Source organism: Phyllostomus discolor, chromosome 13 (genome assembly GCF_004126475.2).
Source record: "Phyllostomus discolor isolate MPI-MPIP mPhyDis1 chromosome 13, mPhyDis1.pri.v3, whole genome shotgun sequence".
NCBI classification, from domain to species: Eukaryota; Metazoa; Chordata; class Mammalia; order Chiroptera; family Phyllostomidae; genus Phyllostomus; species Phyllostomus discolor.
In genome coordinates, this window is record NC_040915.2 from 33,939,896 (window position 1) to 33,958,427 (window position 18,532).

Consider the following 18,532-nt stretch of genomic DNA (forward strand, 5'->3'; position numbering starts at 1 on the left):
TTCTGCTATCCTAGTGGCTGGGTGTATTTTCATTTGGGAAGGAGGAATTTCAAATATTAAACCAAGTTTGTCTTCCCCAAATAAGCCAAGTTGGTTGTAATACATCATTTTAATGTATCACCAAACTAGTTTTGCTAATATTTTGTTAGGAAATCTATAAAAATATTTATGAAATATGTTGGTTTATATTTTTTCTTGAGGCATCCTTGTTGAGTTTTGTTATAAGAGTTATGCCATTGAAGTAGCAAATATCCATTCTTTTTATAGAATTTATGTTAACTTGATACTTACTTCCTAAAATTTAGGTAGAATTTGTTGGTGAAGGCATCTGAGCCTAGATATTCTTGGTGGAATATTTTAATTAAAGATTTAATTTCTTTTCTAGATATAAAACTGTATAGACTTTCTTTCCTTTCTTGTTTCAATTTTCAATTTCACTTAATCTTTAACATCATTAAAACAAAGTTGTCCAAAATTTGATCTAATTGTCATTTTGATATTTATAAAGTCCAGAGTCATGTCCACCTTTTATCTCTCATATCAGTAATTTGGTCTTCTTTTTTTTTTGGTTTCTGATCAGTCTTGTCAGTTTTTATTATTTTATTATTTCAAAAGTAAAAGTTTGAGTTTTTCTAATATAAATACATATTTATACTTCATATATTTCAACTGTTACTAATTTCCTTTTTTCTATTTTGTTCTTTTTCTAGCTTGAGATACATACGTCCATCAAGATTTTAGCCTTACTTCTTTTTTAATTTATACTATAGATAATATATATCATAAATTGAATAATATAGCTAAAGGGCTACATATTTTCCTCTGAATGTGGCTTTGACTGTAATCCATACATTGTGATATATTGTATGTTTGTTAAAATTTCAGAAAAATATATATTCAAATTTCTACTGTGATATATTGTGTGACTCAGAGGTTATTTAGAAGTATATCACTCAATTTGCAAATATTTTGAAATTTTCTATTTATCATCTTCTCAATGGCTTCTTGACAATAATTCATGATTTCTATCCTCAGATATTTATTGAGACCTGCTTTCCAAACCAGCATTTGATAAAAGTTTCATATGCATTTGAAAAGAATGTTTATTCTACAGCTGGTTCCTTTGTCCAAATTTGCTTTGTGTGTGCCTTTACCCCTTTATCATTATGAAACATTCCTCTTTATCTCCAATAACACTTCTTGTTTTAAAGACAGTTTTATCTATCGTCAACAGGGCCACGCCAACCTTCATGTGTGGTGCCTTTTGCGACATTCTTTTTGAAGGGATGGAGGCAGTGACCTTATCAAATGCCCCGCCTGCAGGATGCATTTCCTTTCACTCTCATTTAACTAATCCCTCTGTTCTGCCCACTTCTGGGAAACCAAACCTGAGATCTAGCAACATTTGATTTGGAGTGAACGTATTCAGCAGCAATACTTTGTAAGCAGTGCTTTGACTTTATACTCAGTCGCATCAGGGATATGGTAATTCTCATTTCATAATATTGCTGGTCAGATTAAACCAGAGGACAAACATCAAGTGCCTAAGAGGCTGTCTGGCACGTAGCAGGTAAAGAGTAGAGCTCCTCCGCCTTCACATCGGTAACACTTTGGACTGGATGATCCAGTCCTGTGAGCACTGTCCTGTGCATTGTAGGATGATTAGCCACATTCTTGACCTCTACCCATTACATGCCAGTAGCCTCCTCCAGTTGTAACAACCAAAAATATCTCCAGACAGTGTCAAGTGTCCTCTCGAGGGAAAAACTGGTGCCAATCTAGAACCACTGGTATAAAACAAAAACTGGTATTAAAAAAGTATTGGATAAATATTCCATAAGGACTTACCATGACGCCTTGAGTTGGGCTTTGAGATTAAGAGCTAAATGGAATGTGATGGCCGACCTCAACATGCTCAGAGTTTTGGGGAAAGACAACCAGGCAGATGGGGAATTAAAACATGGTGTGGTAAGTGCTGTGACGGGGATGATCACGTGCTATGAGAGGAAGGACACCTAACTGAGTCGGGAGCAGGGATTCTGTCATGGAAGGATAGAGGCTTCTGAGTTGAGACCTACAGGACAAAACAGTCTTCCTTTACCATTAAAGCCCAAGAGGTCAAACCAATAATGACCATTGTGAATGAAAATGAACAAACAAGAAATGAATGGTCAAAACCCGTATAATTTCCAGCTTGTATTTCAGAGTGTGACCAATAACGATGAATCTACTACCAAATACACAGACACAGACCTGACACCAGTGTCAGGACTGAGAGCTAGACAGGGCCCCACCAGCCAGCCATCCGCTCCTTCAGTTGTTAGCAGTAAATACTGGGTTGGCCAAAAAGTCCGGTTAGTTCTTTCTGTAAAAAAAAGACACTTTTCATCTTCACCAATAACTTTATTGATTTGCATATTTTGAGTATCTCGGCTATCTCCTGCATGGTAGAACGTTGACTGTTCTCAATTAATGTCTCATTTTGATAGCTATCGACTTCAATTGGTCTACCTGACTGTAGAGCATCATCCGGTGAGAAAGCTCCAGTACGCAACTTCGCAAACCACCTTTGACACATTTCTTCAGCCACAGCCCCTTTTCCATACCCTGACCAAATCTTTTTTTGCATTTCAGTTGTGTTTTTACCTTTTTTTGAAATAATAAAGCATAATATGCCAAAAATGTTGTGTATTTCCTTCCATCTTCAATATTGAAATGGCTACACAAAAATTCACCAATTTTGATAAGTTTTTTTAAATGCACACTGATGTGACAGCTGTCACAATGCAATCTAGCAAAGCTGTTTCAAATGAAGTTAAAGATAATGAAGGGCTACTAGAGCCATCTTACAGACAAAACCAAACAAACTTTTGGCCAACCCAATACATTGTATTTTCCTATTCTATAGCTCCCAGCCCTTTTGGGGGACAGACTGAATAACCACTTCCAGGTTAACACCAGTCAGGATGATGTCTCACACACACACACACACACACTCCCTCTTGTTGACACTGAAAGGACTTAAATGAGGTGCCTACCAGCTGTGCATACCAGTCAGCTGCCTGTACTGCTGTTCTTCCTGACCAAGGGCTTTTTCAGTTTGCTTGCAATGTAAGTCAGTGACTGGTTAACTGTTCACTAAGCCTGTCTCCTCTAGTCTCTGGGCATAGCACTCAGCTACCTCCCCAACCTCCACTGAGCTCCAGCCCAAGGTGTGTAAGAGTGGGAGCGACATGTTCTCCTTGTGGGTCTCGCCCATGTGCAGTCCTTCATGCTGTTTTCCCTTCTATTGGCTTGATGCAGACAGACATCGGTACTTTAAAAGGCAACATTTGGAGATGGCAGAGCTGAGGAGGGGCAGGAACCCATGTTTCTGAGAGTCCCCTCGGAGAACAGAGACCCGGCAGCTGGGATTCCCTTACTGGGTTTGATATGAATAAGAAGCAAACTTCCACAGGGTTAAGCCATGAGATTTGAGGGTTTACCTAGCACCGGAGCTAGCCTCACCCTCCTAATAAGGCAAAGGAGAGAAAGACAGGTTCTCCCTGCAAGTGCAATCTCCTCAGTCCCCCGGATACACTCGGAATTTCAGCCATGATCACCAAGCCAAAAGCCAGAACATTTCACTGATACTCCCTGGAGCGCAATGGGTGCGGGGGAGGCCATTTGCGGGGCCATTGCTAAAGACCACACTTCATCTACCGTCCGCAGCCCGGAAGGATGAGAGGACGTGGGCTTTGATGGTGGACAGATGTGGCTCCGAATCTTGGCTCCCCCCCGACAACTCTTTGGCTCCATCTCCCTGGGCCTCTGTTTCTTCATCTGCAGAATGAGGGCAATAACACCTCACAGGAATTTTGTGGGGATAAAATAACAGCATATAAAACACTGGCACAGTTCCTAGCATATCCAAGGTACTCAATTAGTTCCCTTCCAACAACCATGAAATTAATGAATTGGAAATGTATTTACCCTTCTAATCAGAGCACTAAGCAAGAGGTGGCCTTTTCACTAAGGACTGTATTGTTTATCCTTCCACAGAAATGTCGAATATTTCGTAGAAAGAAACCAAGTCCAAAAAATACTTGTGTTTTTCCCCTACGTTTAAATGGGAAGAATTTAAGTTTTAAGAAAACTTAAAAACAAAAGTGTCCACAGAGGCAACATTCATTACTTTTACAACTGTTTTCCCTCACAAGAAATAAATGTCATATTTTCAAACCAACAGCAGCAGAACATATGCTGACCTTCGACCCTGCAGAAGAGCGGTGACTGAGACCATCTACACAGCAGAGGGAGAGTAAAGGATTTTGCTGGGGAACTTCCCTTCCCATCCCCATGTTGTCCCGGACGAGCAACCACAGAGCTGACAAGTCGGTGGCAGGCCCTCCACCCTACGTGAGCCCGTCCCTGTCGATGACAGAGATCGGCCCGTGTGGAACATCCTTCTAGGTAAGCTGGCAGAGCAGTGAGCTGTCACAGGCCCTCGGACTCGAATGCAGGAGAGGGAGGCTGAGATGTCAGGTCAACCGGGACGCAGAGGGAAGCATGAGAGAGAGACGCCCACCGGCATGACTAAGTGCTCTCGGGGACAATCCCCGCTCAGAGGGCAGAAAGCAAATATCCAGATGTTATGAGCTGCCAGATGTGATTAACTGAAGAAAGGTGAAGCTGCCCACTTAACCATCTGAGCAGCTCCCCTCATCAAAGTGACCCAAAGCTTTTCTGCAAAAGCATTAATCAACAAAACAAATGGGGGCTCCATCCATCTCCCATCTTGCCCCTTTTCTTCTCTCCTTCTGATAGAGTCGGAACAGCGGCCTATTTTTTAAACCACTGTCAGCATATTCTCTCATGGAAACGTGTGGGCTTCCTGACACAGGCTGACGTGCACTCAGAGGTACAGGCACTCCAAGGGCTTTGCCCACTTGCTGCCCTTCCTCTCCCATGAGGATGGGGCAGAGAGGCACAGGGGAGCATGCAGGGGGCCTGGTGCGGGAGCACACTCCCCATGCAGAGGAGCAGGGAGTGTCTGAAGCTGGTTTCCATGACAGGGAGCTAACTGTGGGCTTCCTTCCTCCCCGAAAGTGAAGGCTGAGGCCCGGGCCAGGACCAACCCCACATACAAACACCAAGAGAGAGCTTAAGGCTGAAAAGAAGAAAAACAAACCCCAGATGCCAATTCTAGCATCTTTTAAAGGAAAAGTGTTTATGTGAATCTCAGTGTCTCTGTAACACGCATCTAATGTGCTTTAAATAAAATAGCAAACGTTTTATTAAACATTGCAGGCTGTTTTTTTAAAGCAAAGTTGCAATGAAGCCAATTTACAACAAAAAAAGGAAGAAGGAGAAGAAGAAGGAGGAGAAAAAAGACTTTTCAAGAAAGGAGGCTGTGCTGTACTTACAATCGCTCCAGCTGCTTCAGATCCTGGAAGGCACCTCTCTCAATGACGCTGACCTGGTTGTCTTCCAGATGTCTAGAACCACAGAAGCAGCACGGGTCAGGGATGAGAGGGGCTCAGGCATCCCCACACTAGGCTTCATGCCAAGCAGGCATGGCCATTCGGCCCCTCCCACAACCCTTGGGGCCCCCCCAGCTGGGATGAGAATGGTGGGGCAAGATAACTCCCATCCCGGCTTGGTATCACGGTAACCAGGGTTTCGCCGCCTGCACACTTCTACCTGACAGATTGGTTTCTGTGCCTCTATTTTAGGAATGTTCTCAGCAAATGTCCCCCCGAGCACTGCAGGGAGTTGCACAGAGAAGGAAGAGGTAGAAGCTGCTTCTTACAGGAAACTACACATGGAGTCAGCACCTCTTCCCGCAAAGCTGCCGAAAGGCTTCACTGGGAAGGGCCTGCCCGGCTGTCTCTGGGTCATCGACTGGAAAGGTGAAGCTATTGCCAGACGGCCGCCTGTGACGAAGGAAAAGCAGCCTGGTGCCGGGAATCCCGTTCCCAGTGCCCGCCTGCTCCCCACCCGGGGGTGATGGTCACGAAAGCTAGGGCTCCCCAGCCACAGGCTCTGCTGATCTACAAAGTCTTCGACGCAGGTGATTAAAACCCTCAACATTCTGCGGAAGAGAGTTCAGTCCGTGCATGTGGCACTTCCTAGGAATTGGGCATACAATGAAACGTTTGTTTCCCTAATTTTTTTTTTTAAATGGCAGCTTAAAATGGATTAGCTGGATGGTCGGGAAGGGAAGCAATGAAACTGCATAGTTTCCATCCAAGGCTGACCCCGGTGGCGGCACGGGACTCAGCGGAGGTGCAGTTCCGACTGAAGTGTGCTTGTCTGGGGGGTGGAGTTTAGGAAGGGCCCGGGCTCCTCCGGATTCGCCGGCAGAGAGGCACCCCGAGCCCCTGGAGGGAAGGCAGCAGGGAGGCAGAGCAGGCTTGAGGGGGCTCAGTTCTCCATCCAGAAAGATCCCTCCCATGACAGCCCTCCACCTCTGATACCTCGGATGGTCCATAATCCTGCGAGCTTCTTAGGCTCAACACTTGGGCCTTTGTGTTTATGTTCAAGTCCATCTTTCTTACTATGGATAACGACCGAGAGGGTAAGAACTTCTGTTCATCATCATACTCCCAGCCCTCACCCAGTTGCTTCGACAGCAGCCACCTGCTAACAGCTAAGGGATGAAAAACCAAAGGTGACTTAGAACTACAGTGCATCCTTCATTTTACATGAAGGAAAAGACTAGTCTAGGTCACATGAAATGTCTCACTTAGACTATTACAGTGAAGGGGGTATTTTGGCCTCAGTGATATTTTATATTTTTGTGAATTTGTTGCAAACAATTAAAAGTCAGGATGTTACACACACATACACACACACCGAACTCCTTCTGAAAACTCAGCTGTCTCATTCCCAAGTACCAACTGTTGGCCAGAACTGAGTATGGATCAGGCAAGGCACACGAGCTCCCCAGTTTGCCAAGTTCTCGTCCATTCTGAGTCACACGTTTGTGTTACTCCTGGCCTCTTTGGCTGGCCTCTTCCAGGCTCCTCATTTTATATAGACAGACAGACACCAGGAAGCAGAACGATTAAGAGACTTGTCCAAGGAGAAATTGCTTCCATCAGGTCATACAGCTAGTGTGGGCGGACTCTCCAAGTCCCACTGTGGTGTGCTTGCCGAATTCCATTTGGAATCCCTTTCCTGCCTTCTTACCAGCTGATGGTGTGACACTGGGCTATCTGGTCAACCTCTCTAGGCCTCCCTCTCTTCATTTGTAAAACAGAAGAAAAAAATTGAAAAAAAAAAAAAACATCTTATAAGTGAAACTAGAAATGGAGTGAAGTGTGTAAATTATCTAGCCCAGGATCTGGAGTATAATTAGAAGTTTAATAAATGTTCTTTTCCTTCCCTTCTCTTCCCTTTCCATCCCACCATATGGCAACGAGGGCCTTGGAATGCTAATAGACTCACACTAGCACATCTTGCTAAACATGGATGCAGTTCAATATTAGTGATGGGTGGTTTGTTCAGCTGGGATTTTACTATCAATCAATCCATCACAGAGCTTGTTGTCATGACTTCCCAATTACAAGAAGGAACAACAGTAGGGTGGCTGAGTGTCACATCGCCTCTGGGCTCTGAAGGAGTCCAACTCCAACCTCCTATGATGAATCTCTTAGTTCTGTACTAATTAAGCAGTGCTAGCTTCTTTCAGAAAGGGGAGTAGAAAATGCAAATATATCTGTATGGATAGCTGCCCCTTTCCCACTTTGCTAAGGCCCCGGAAGGCTACCTTTTACCGGCTCCATCATATCAGAGGCCTGGCTGACTCTGGCTTCCTGTTGCTTTCAGCTAGCTGGAGTCCCAGCGGGAGGTCAGAGGGTAGGAGGACAATGGGTGAGGCTGGGAGATTTATCCCAGCTCCCTCCCTGCCAAGTCACCTCAGTTTGACTTCGCCTCTCTACCTCAGACCACAGGCCCTGCCAGGCAGTCCCTAACTCTGCTAGGGCAACCAATTCCTCCCCCTGCTCCTTGAGGACTAGACACCTGCTGCCACTCACCCCAGGGAACTATGCCCCCTCTTCTTGCCCACGCCTTTGCAGATGACTATTTAGCTCTCCTCGTTTGTCCTGTGAGAGTATCATCTCTTTCTGCTGGGATCCTGACTGGTAGGGCATCTAGGGCCTCTTCTAGATCTGCTTCCTACAGCCATCAGAGTCCAGCCTAATACCTGACACTTAAAGACTCAAGGAATAATCAATATTTGATGAATTAATGAATCAATGAGCTGTGAAATGCCCACCCTGACTTCTAGGCTGAAATGCAGTTCTGGAGCTCCAGCTAAAGCCCTTGCTATCACTCTCCTTCTACCGACCAGACGCAGGAGGTCAGGGGGTCCAGGAAAGGCTGGAGTGTCCAGAGCTTGAGTCTGTTCTGAGTTAGGACACAGACTGTGTTCATTTTCAGCAATTTGGGCATTGCTCTTTTTTTAGTTTTAACATTGGATCAGAATCGGAAATTGCCCCCATGTGATGAAGGCTGGGTGGAGTTTAGCTCTTTTATTAACCCCATTTGGGATAAAGCTGTTTCCCACATTGTTGGCATAGCAGAGTTCTTGCAACAGACTAACAGAAAGGGAACTAATTGATAGCACCAGAATAGACCTTTTCGTATTCCTACCCCAAGGGAGAAAGAATTGTTACCGGCAATTATTATAGCTTCTCTTTGAAAGCACTTTACATGCGAAAACCACCTTTGGGTGAGGCCGAAGTTCCCTAATCCCTATTTTATCTGCTGTTGCCCATTCACTAGCGCTGTGTTAACAGTTCTGCTAGGAAATTGGGGGCAAACTCAAATTATCCAAGACCATCAAGTCTTTTCAGCTTCACTAGAAACTGTAAATAAGAAACAGATACCCAGAATGTGCCAAGGTGTGAAGAAAGCTTTTCAGAAAAGATAGTTGTCTAGGTTACTCTGCTAAAAAGAATAGATTGAGGGAAAATGTAGTTTCTATGTCTGGATATTTTATTGATGTTTGTTGGAAAGCATTTCAGCTATCCCACCTACCAGATTCTTTTCCAGTGATACAGGGTCACTTGAATGGGACTGTCTTTGAGTTGATAAGATAATGAAACATATTATGTTAATGGGGCCTACAAAGTGGGGGAAGAGAGAGGGTTTGGCATTGCTTATCGAAATAAGAAGAGTGTACCAATAAACCGTACTCAAAGGAATGTTGTAGACCGTCCAGGGGATATTAACGCGGTCTTTTGTGATTATTTTAAAGTTTGTGTTTGCAGAGAGCCGATATGGAAATCGGAATTTTTATTAGTCTTTCTGATGTAATGGTAAGAAAAATCAAAGGGTTATTTTTGACTTGGTTAGAAAATGAAGCACTAGGTGAAATTTCTGACTTGTATAAAAGGAAATCTTTCACAGATGCTGGGGGACTAGGAGTGGAAAACAATAATAACAATAATGAGAGAAGTTAAATGTCTGTTCTATAAGCTGACAGAATGACCTGGAATCAGGTGTTTACTGCCTACATCTCCGCAATAAAAATTACCCTAACACTGAGCCGTGGAATTCCCTTTCTCCTTCCAGTCTCCGTTCTGAGCCACACACAGGCTTGCCAGAGCTGCCGGTCACTCGACAGACGTGTGAGTGCTTAGACTCACAGGGGCGTCCAACCCGCAGCCCGCATGCAGCCTGGGATGGCCACGCATGTGGCCCAACACACAATCGTAAATGTACTTAAAACATGATGAGCCTTTTTGTGATTATGTGTCACAATATACTTAATGTGTGGCTCAACACAACTCCTCTTCTTCCAGTGTGGCCCAGGGATGCCAAGAGGTTGGACACCCCTGGCAGAGCCAAAGAGAGACTTGGCAGAGGGTGGAGGGAAGTCGACAGGCCGAACACCGGAGACCGGGGAGGGGAGAGCACCTGCTGGCTGGAGGCCCAGGGTTCGGGTCCCAGCATCCCCACACTGGTGCTCAGGGAAACTCAGGGAAGCCACCGTGTGTCAGAGCTGCATTTGCAAAATAGGATACACCATTCCCTTCTTGGCTTTCTAAACTTCTGATAACACGAGTGGCATTGCCTAGAGGTTGGAAAGCACCCGTCCTGGGTGCTGATTCCTCCTCCCCCAGTCACCTGCCATGTGGAGCTGGGGCCACTTCGCCTGTCTGAGCCTCTGTGTCCTCTGGCGTACTGGGGTTAATAACCACGTAGCAGAGAGTTTGGTCTGTGGAACGTATGTACCGCACGTCTCTCAGTCATCACCATTATCGTCACCGCAATTCCTTCTCAGTCAGGAGAGAGTGATGCACGTAATACTCCCCACGTTGTGGTCAGAATAAACAGACCATTCATGAAAGCGTTGAAAACAAAGTGCATTGTATGGGCAATTATGAGAGTTATATGGACCTTTAATTTGATATGGGTTGCACGGTATCAACCCCTAATTCATAGATTAATGTCCTCACCCGCAGCGTATCAGAATTCAACCTTCTTTCGGAGACAAGCTCTTTACTCGGTAATCGAGTTCAAATGAGGTTATTAGGATGGGCACCAATCCGATATGTCTAGTGTCCCCATAAAAAGGGGACGTTTGGACGTACATGCCTGAGGGAAGACAATGGGAAGGGACCTAGGAAGAAGCCACCATTGAAGAGTCAAGGAGTTCCTGAGGCCAGAAGCGAAGAGAGAGGCCTGGACCAGATCATTCCCACAGCTCCCGAAAGGAACCAACCCTGCTGACGCCTTGGTCTTGGACTCCTGGCCTCAAGGACTGTGAGACAACAGATTTCTGTTATTTAAGCCACCCAGTTTGTGGTACTTTGTTACAGCAGCCCCAGGACTAATACACTGCTCACTCCTTATTTTGTGGATAAGAAAACCGAGGCCCAAAGAAGGGTAATGATTTGTCCAAAGTCACATGGGCAGTTAGTTCTGAGTCAAGACCAGACCTGGCATTTCCTGGCACTAGAACAAAATCCACTGTGTTATAGAAGGCTATAAAGAAAAAGAAGGTGGTGGCTTCAGATACCAAGATTTCAGCTGATATTTCTACTGAAGATCCTCCAGCCAAGATTCTACAACAAACGAATACCAAGGCCACGGCTGAATTGCCCAGACTGTGCTCCACATCTGGGCCACCCTTATGGGTCCAAATCCACTTCTCAGGAAAGAAGGAAAGAGAGTCCACTTGCTTCTCTCTCGTACCTCTGAATGTCTGAGACTTGTTCACGGACACGCACCTAGGTGGCCTAGGCCTAGAGCTGGGTGGTCGGTATTTGGAAAGGAGACCTCGTATTGTTTGCTCCCCCATTCTACAAATGCCCATCTCAAGTTCTGCTACCTGTCTGCACAGCTGTGGGTGTTCCGTTCAACAAGGGCCCTGACCCTGTCTGACTCTCTCCCTCCCTCCTCTCCTCCTTTCCATTAAGCGACAAGATAAATAACTTTTGTCCTGATTCCTCCGTTAATGCACATGCTGGAGAAGAAATTACAGTCTCTTTGGAAGGGAAGCATGGCTAGTCGCCCTGACATCGCTGTCATCCTAGAAGCAGGGCACGGTGATTTATCTGTGTGTTGCCTTCTGTTTGCCCTGTCACTGGCCTGACTTCTCCTAGCTGTCTGGCCCAGCCAGCAGCACAGAGACAGAGGGCGAGACACCACGCAAACCTGGGCCCGCTCATGAAGGGCTTTCAGCTGCAGCATGGCGCTTGGGGGTGTGATGTCAGGGCAATGGAACACTTCCATAAGGCTGAAGAGCTACAAATAGAAATGTGCGGGACAGTCCTGTGCTACTTACAAGACGCGTAGATTCTTGAGTCCAGCGAAGTCCGTCTTGGTGATCCTGGTGATATTATTTCTGTCCAGGTCACTGAAAGGAGAGCACAATTGGGTTAAGGCTTTTTTTCCAGGTTATGTTTATGGTCTCTTCAACCCAGACTGGCTCGGACTGCAGGGATGTTGCTTGTCAAGAAGCAGGCAATTCCAATGATTAATGCTATCCCCTGAGCATGCCCAATAACCTTAAGGATATTGTATGGAATAAGCTATCCATTATGCATGTAGTAGAGCCCTGTTGTACGTAGCTGCCTGGCTTCTGTTGCCCCTTCATCGGGTCACAAATTTTTCTTCGGACGCTCCCCTCCCCCAACTCACAGATCATGTCATAGAAGTGGGGGCCGACCCTGCGTCTCAGCCCCGGGAATGAGCACCTACTCCAAACCAGCCTTACACACATTTTCCCTCCCTCTGCCCACGGTCATTGTTTCAGGAGTGCATGAGGACTCAAACTCCCATAGGTTTCTCTCTGTTGGGGCTGCTAAGCTGGTCGGCGCTGCCAGCAGCCATCTTGCCACCATGAAGAGAGACTTTCCAGGGAGAGGGGATGAATAAAGACCGATTTCTGGTGCTCTCCTGGGAGTATCTGGATGCACACGGGCTCGAGGCCAGACCCCTCTGTATTTCAAGACTGCATGAGCCACTCTATCCCGTTTCCCTTACATTTTGACTTAACCCAGACTGAGCTGAATTTCCCAACACTTGAAACCAAAAGAATCTGGACTAACTTTGTTACCTAGTGAGACACTTGTCTGTTTTCCGGCGAGTTTGAGGACTCGCCGAGGACAAAGATCGCATCTCACTTAACTCCACAGCCTGAGAAGGTAGAATATTTGCCCGGCACAGGGGAGCGGTGACCTCGTTCATTTCATATACAGGTAACGACAGCTGCGTGGATCGCTCCTGCCTCGGTTTGTAGGCTGAAATGCCTCAAACTGGCCCCAAAGAGAAGAATGTGTTGTGGAAGAAGTGAGAGCCTTGTGGTGGCTTTGATGCTGGGGAGAAGGGAGCACCACGGGGGTAGGAAACCAGGGTGAGGGTAAACCAAAGTCAAGAACGAACCTGCGAACAACTGTCTAAACACTGTGTTCACTAAAATTATCTAAGAAGGCTGGAGACCAAAAAAAAAAAAGACCATAAATAATGTTATAATTCTTAATAATGAGTGTGAACAATTAATTCCTATCTGCCCTGCCTTCCTCTCTGAAGTGATGAGAAAATGTCAAGCCTTTGGCCAAACCGGAGTTTCAACGAGGCATCTGTGAACGAACTGACTTTGCTTTCCTCCAGGACACTGAGCTGCTAACAGGCCATTTCCCCGCAATGCGTCCTTATCTAAACGTTCACTGAAGCAGCCCCTCTTACACCCCACATGCTTCCTGCAGTTTCAGTTGCCCATGGCTACCTGCGATGTGCAAACATTAAAGGGAACAGTCCAGAAATGAACAATTCGTAAGTTTTAAACGGTGCACCATTCTGAGTAGCGCGATAAAACCCCACGCCTGCCCACTCCGCTCTGCCTGAGGTGTGAGTCGTCCCTTCGTCCGGGGTCTCCACACCGGAAATGCTCCTGGCCCATGAGTCACCCAGCAGCCGACTCGGTATTCAGATCGACTGTCCTGGAATCACAGCTCTAGTCGCCCGTATTTTCCCCACTACTGCCCCAAAGCACAAGAGTAACGATGCTGGCAACTCAGACACGCCAGAGAGAAGCTGTAAGGTACTTCCTTTAAGAGCGAGAAGGCATGCGCGTACAGGAAAAAACATGGCGTGCAGAGGGTGCGGTGCTATCCGCGGTTTCAGGCATCCGCGGAGGTCCTGGGACACAGGCCCCGTGGATAAGTGGGGGCTACTGTACTGCTCTGGTTTTCCTCGTCAGGCCCTGAAGCGGCCGGCCATCCCGCAGCCGTGCCACCGTGAGACCTGTGTGGTTGCAGCTGCGTAAGAAGAGGGAAACGGCTTTCAGATTCTGGCACTGCGCAGGAGGAGCAGTCCAGTGAGGGGGGGGATGACTCTCCTGATGCGGAAACGAGGCCGAAATAAAAATGAAGTGGGTCCTTGAGGAGCCTCAGCTGGGAGCCACCGCCCCTCCCCCACACGCCCAGCGTTCCACGGCCTAAAATAGCACAGTTGTTTGTTAACCAGCCTGCGGTGGAGGGAGGCAGCACATAGACTCCTGGGACCGAGCGGAGTGCGGCGAGGGAAGGGCGGGGATTGCACAGGGAGCCGGAGGAGGGCTGCTCACGCACCGGTTCCGCGCCGGCACACAGGCGGGAATCTGTGCACGCTCATAACTACCTGAGTGTTCCTCGCGCCTCCCATCACAACTGGGGTGGTTGCTTGGGGACCTTGACAACCGTGAATATGACAGTGCAACTAAGGGTTTAATTACTGGGACGCAGCGTGGTGTCTCAGCAGCTAGTGCTTGCGACTGCGGCACCAATATATTTCAATTAATATTTATTACGTGAAGGGACAGGAAGCGTGCTGCTGAGATGCAGGGGACTCGGGGCCGGGGCTGCGGTGGAGACTGTGGGGCGCCCTGGGAACACCGTGTCTGGCAGGCTGAGCTGCAGAGGCAAGCAGCCCCGAGTTTGAATCCCTGCCTCGCCACTTACTGAGTGGTCTACGGGCAGTTCACTCCACCTCCGAGGCTCAGTCTCTCCATCGTTTTCACGAGGGTTAAATAAGATGAGGCACACACAGCACTTATCTGACACTTGTTAAATAATCAGGGCACTAGGATTGGTTGAACTGAATACCCCCACCTCCACTCGGAAATTTCAGTGCACCAAGAGCAGCTGACTGCCTCACCCCAGACTCGGCGCTGAGAGATAATCCCGGGATCCTCAAGAGACTCCACTGGTTGGTGTGCTATCTTCCTACGGGTGGGAAGAAGGGTGCGTTTTGTGGCTGAGAGTGGCAGCACCATGAACGGCCCCTCACGCTGCCTCTCCCTCGAAACACTTCTCTGACACCTTATGCCACGGGATCTTCCCCTAGCCCATCCAAGGCTTCCAGACTGCCAGACTGCCAGGCTCCCAGGGAGGAGGCCAGGGGGACCCCGGGCTTTGAGGTGAGCTAGGTTAGGGTTCAAATCTCTGCCCACCCCCCACACCCAACTCTGGGGGTTTGCATAAGTTACTTAACCCCTCTGACCCGCACGCTTTCTGTAACGCTCCCCGGCTCGCAGGCCTTGGGAAGGTGAGACGTACGAGGCCTGGGTTGCAAACACGCCTGGCTGACAATGGGAACTAACTAAATGGACACCGAGAAGAGGCTACATTGCCTCACGTGCCCATCCCTCCCAACCCGCATCGCCCCAGTCCAGGCTCCGCCGGGCCGTTACATTTCTCAGCCTGCACCTCTGGCCCCTGAGGGAGTCAGGGGCTCTCAGCCTGGGATGTGGTCTGCACCATCTGCAGGCACGGTCCACCCGGGGTGACCCTGAGTGGGGAAGCCATCAGTGTCGAGAGGTGGGGTGGGGATGTGGAGGGGTTTTAAATCACGCCTGCAGGTGGTTTCTTTGGCATCAGGGGGCGGCCGAGTGTGTGCCCCTGTCCCTTGAACCTAAGCAAGGCTTTGTGACTGACCGGACAGGTAAGATTAGGGTGGAACTGACGCAGAACTTCGGAGATCAGCAGAGACAGTAAGTGACTGCCTGGCCATCTCTTGGAGCACATGCATGGGAGCCCTGAGCTGCCACACGAAAAGACCAGAAGACCACGGTGGTGGGGAGTGTGGGGGGGGGGAGGTGAGGGAGAGGAGAAAGGAAGGGGGGCAGAGAGCGTGGGGTGGTGCCGAGGAGCCCTGGCTGTTCCAGCCCTGGCCGTCTGAGTCTTTCTGGCCTGGAGGTCCAGCACGTAAGTGCAGACGCCTTTGAGATTCCAGCTCCAGCTACCATCTGGCTACAACTTGTGAGAAACTCCGAGCCAGATCAACCAGCTAAGCGACTCTTGAATTCCTGCCCAGAGAAATTGTGACAGAGAATACTAAAATGAGTGCTTACTCTTCAGCCATTAAGTTTTGAAGTGATTCGTTTTGATAAAAAAAAAAAAAGATGAAAGAGGAAGGAGAAAGGAGAAAGCCACCTTCCAGATATTTAATTTACCATTAACAATGGAACTGCATTCACGTGACTCTCACTTGTCCTTTCCGAGGCCCGCCTGCCACCCTTGAGACTCTCAATGGTGTCATTGTGGACAAGGACAGCTGGCAGGGGCCAAAGGCACTCCAGGAATGAGGTGAGAGCTGGCCCTTCTCTCGGGCTCTGAGGACTAAGACGGCATTGTTAGGGCCGCCCATCCCTCCGAGTGGGGCCTAGAACACCACGTGCACGCCCCGGTGTTAGACTCGTCATCACAGTGAGTGGGTACGGTCCGTGAAGGGCTTGGCGAGCTGCCCACCGAACCGCGTCCCTCTGTCGGGCGCACACAGACAGGCTGCACTTCCCGGCTTCCCCTGCAGGTAGGTGCAGCCATTAACTCAGTTCTCACGATTACCTGGGCGGAAGCAATACATACTGCCTTCCGGCCTTGATCCATAGAGCTTCCTGCTCATCTGGGGCTGGAGCCAGTAGATCCAGGGAGGGGGTGTGTTGGGGTGGGGTGGGGAGAGACTCCAAGAGAAGACAGAGAGAGCCTGAGTCCCTGAGCGACTGTGTGGAACACAGCCTTTCCCTCCCCTGTCTCCCCAGTGTCCCACATCAGACTCAGAGATGCCCAAGAAGTCACTCTTAAGACACTGAAGTGTCGTGACCATTTGTTATACAATCTACCTTGACAAGCACAGTATTTCTGTGTCAGGAGCTCTCTGTCCTTTTCTTCTTTCTTTCTGCAACTGAAAGGTCGGCATTAGTTGTCCTTCAACTGATAAAGATACTGAACATCAGCCTTAATGAGAGTTGATATTTGTTGGACCCAAACCACGTACCAGGCACTGCGCTAAAAACTTTATGTTCGTTCTCTCTTATCCACCCAGCAATCCTCTGTGATAGGTGCTACTGTTGTCCCATTTCTCACAGGAGGACACTGAAGCTTGGGCTCCCCAACCTACGCCCCACTAGAAGATTTTACCAATAAAGCAAGTTGCCATGAGGTCAGACAAGCAGTAAAGGCTGGGATGCGGCGAACTAGGGCTCTCTGGATGCAGTGGGCATGTTTTTTCCTGTGTTTGTTTGTTTGTTAATCACATCCTGCTGCCCATCCGCAACCAGAGGCCAAGCATCGTCTACGGCATCGGTTTCACTGCTGACTAAGAGAAAAACGAGTAAACAGAATGGAACAGGACGGAATGGAATTCCCCTCCCCTGAGTCTTCAAGGAAGCAGAGCAGCACTTCCAGTGGCCTCGCTACTCCCCACTATGGCCGGGACGGCTCAGTTCCCACTCTGCTGCCCGGGGAGGTCTGGGCTGCCGGGAGTGCCGAGCCTTTTCTCCAACTCCAGGCAGAAGTCTTTCTTGCTATTTTTGCCAGTGTCTGGTTTCTGCCATGTTCCTCATCATGTGCCATGTTGCCTCCACAAACAGGCATCACCATGGTAATCTGCATTATTCTCCCCCATCCCAATCATAAATCATACACCAACACTGTAACTTGCAGCTTTGTGGTATTTTCACATCTGTTTGACACCTTGGGTCGGGTGGAACAGGAAGGGGAATTTAGAACAACATTGGAAAAAATGAAACAAACTTGTTCTAGGGCAGGCTGCTGTCCCCGTCTTGGCACATGTATATTCACACCCTCCTTTTGATTCATTCTGTGGCATTCCAGCGAAATGTCTTCTTGCTGTAGCACACGTGTGGAGGGGGAGCAGCAAAAACACCCTCTAGTAAAGCTGTTAGGAGTGTGTGGAGAAAAGGGCTTCAACTGTAAACCCAGGAGATGTTGCAGGGGAAAACACGATCCTTCCTTCCTTCCTTCCTTCCTTCCTTCCTTCCTTCCTTCCTTCCTTCCTCCCTCCCTCCCTCCCTCCCTCCCCTTCCTCCCCCTCCCTTCCATCCTTTCTTTCCCCCTACAGTGTACCTTTATTAAACACCCACTCTGGATCCGGTGCTGTGATTGTGGCTAGGGAGAGTGTTGAACAACAACAAGTGAGTCCTTTGGGGAGACTTGTATTCTGGTGAGTGTGGCAGGCAGATTCTAGGGTGGCCCCCATGATCCCCCACCTCCTGGTATTACCACCCTTGTGGAATCCCCACTCCTCGAGTGTGGGCAGGACCTATTGACTTGCTTCTCGCCACTAGAGTGAAGGTGACAAGATGTCACTTTGGTGATTACATAACACATAACCGTAATGCCCAGCTTGCTAGGGGACCCTCTCTTGCTAGAGAAGCAAGTGACCACACTAGGGAGGCATGTAGGGCAAGGACCTGAGGGCAGCCTCTACAGACAACCGGCAGAGAACTGAGGATGACCAGCAGGACCCCTCAGCCCTCAGCCTAACAGTCTGCAAGGGACTCCATTCTGCCAACAGCCTCGAGAGCCTGAACACAGACCCAGGGCTGAGCCTTTGGATGAGACAGCCCCAGCCAGCACCTCAGCTGCAGCTTGGGCAGACCCTGAAGCAGAGGCCCCCACCTACCTGTGAGGAAATAAACAGGAGTTACACAAAGCCACCAAGTTTGTGGCAAGAGTGTCAAGCAACAACAGAAAACTAATACGGCAGGACATAGGCAACCACAAATAAACCAAGAAGCTTACAGATGACAAGA

The 18,532-nt window shown here is 48.3% G+C and overlaps 1 protein-coding gene across 1 annotated transcript in view; it reads right to left on the reverse strand.

The window, feature by feature from the left end:
• SLIT3 (slit guidance ligand 3) overlaps nt 1-18,532 on the reverse strand; it is a 518,212-nt gene that overhangs the window by 464,884 nt on the left and 34,796 nt on the right. Inside the window, exons 2-3 of the mRNA XM_028528159.2 lie at nt 11,783-11,854; nt 5,406-5,477 (exon numbers count right to left, since the gene is read on the reverse strand). Coding sequence (XP_028383960.1) covers nt 5,406-5,477; nt 11,783-11,854 — 144 coding nt within the window. The remainder of the gene's footprint in view (nt 1-5,405; nt 5,478-11,782; nt 11,855-18,532) is intronic.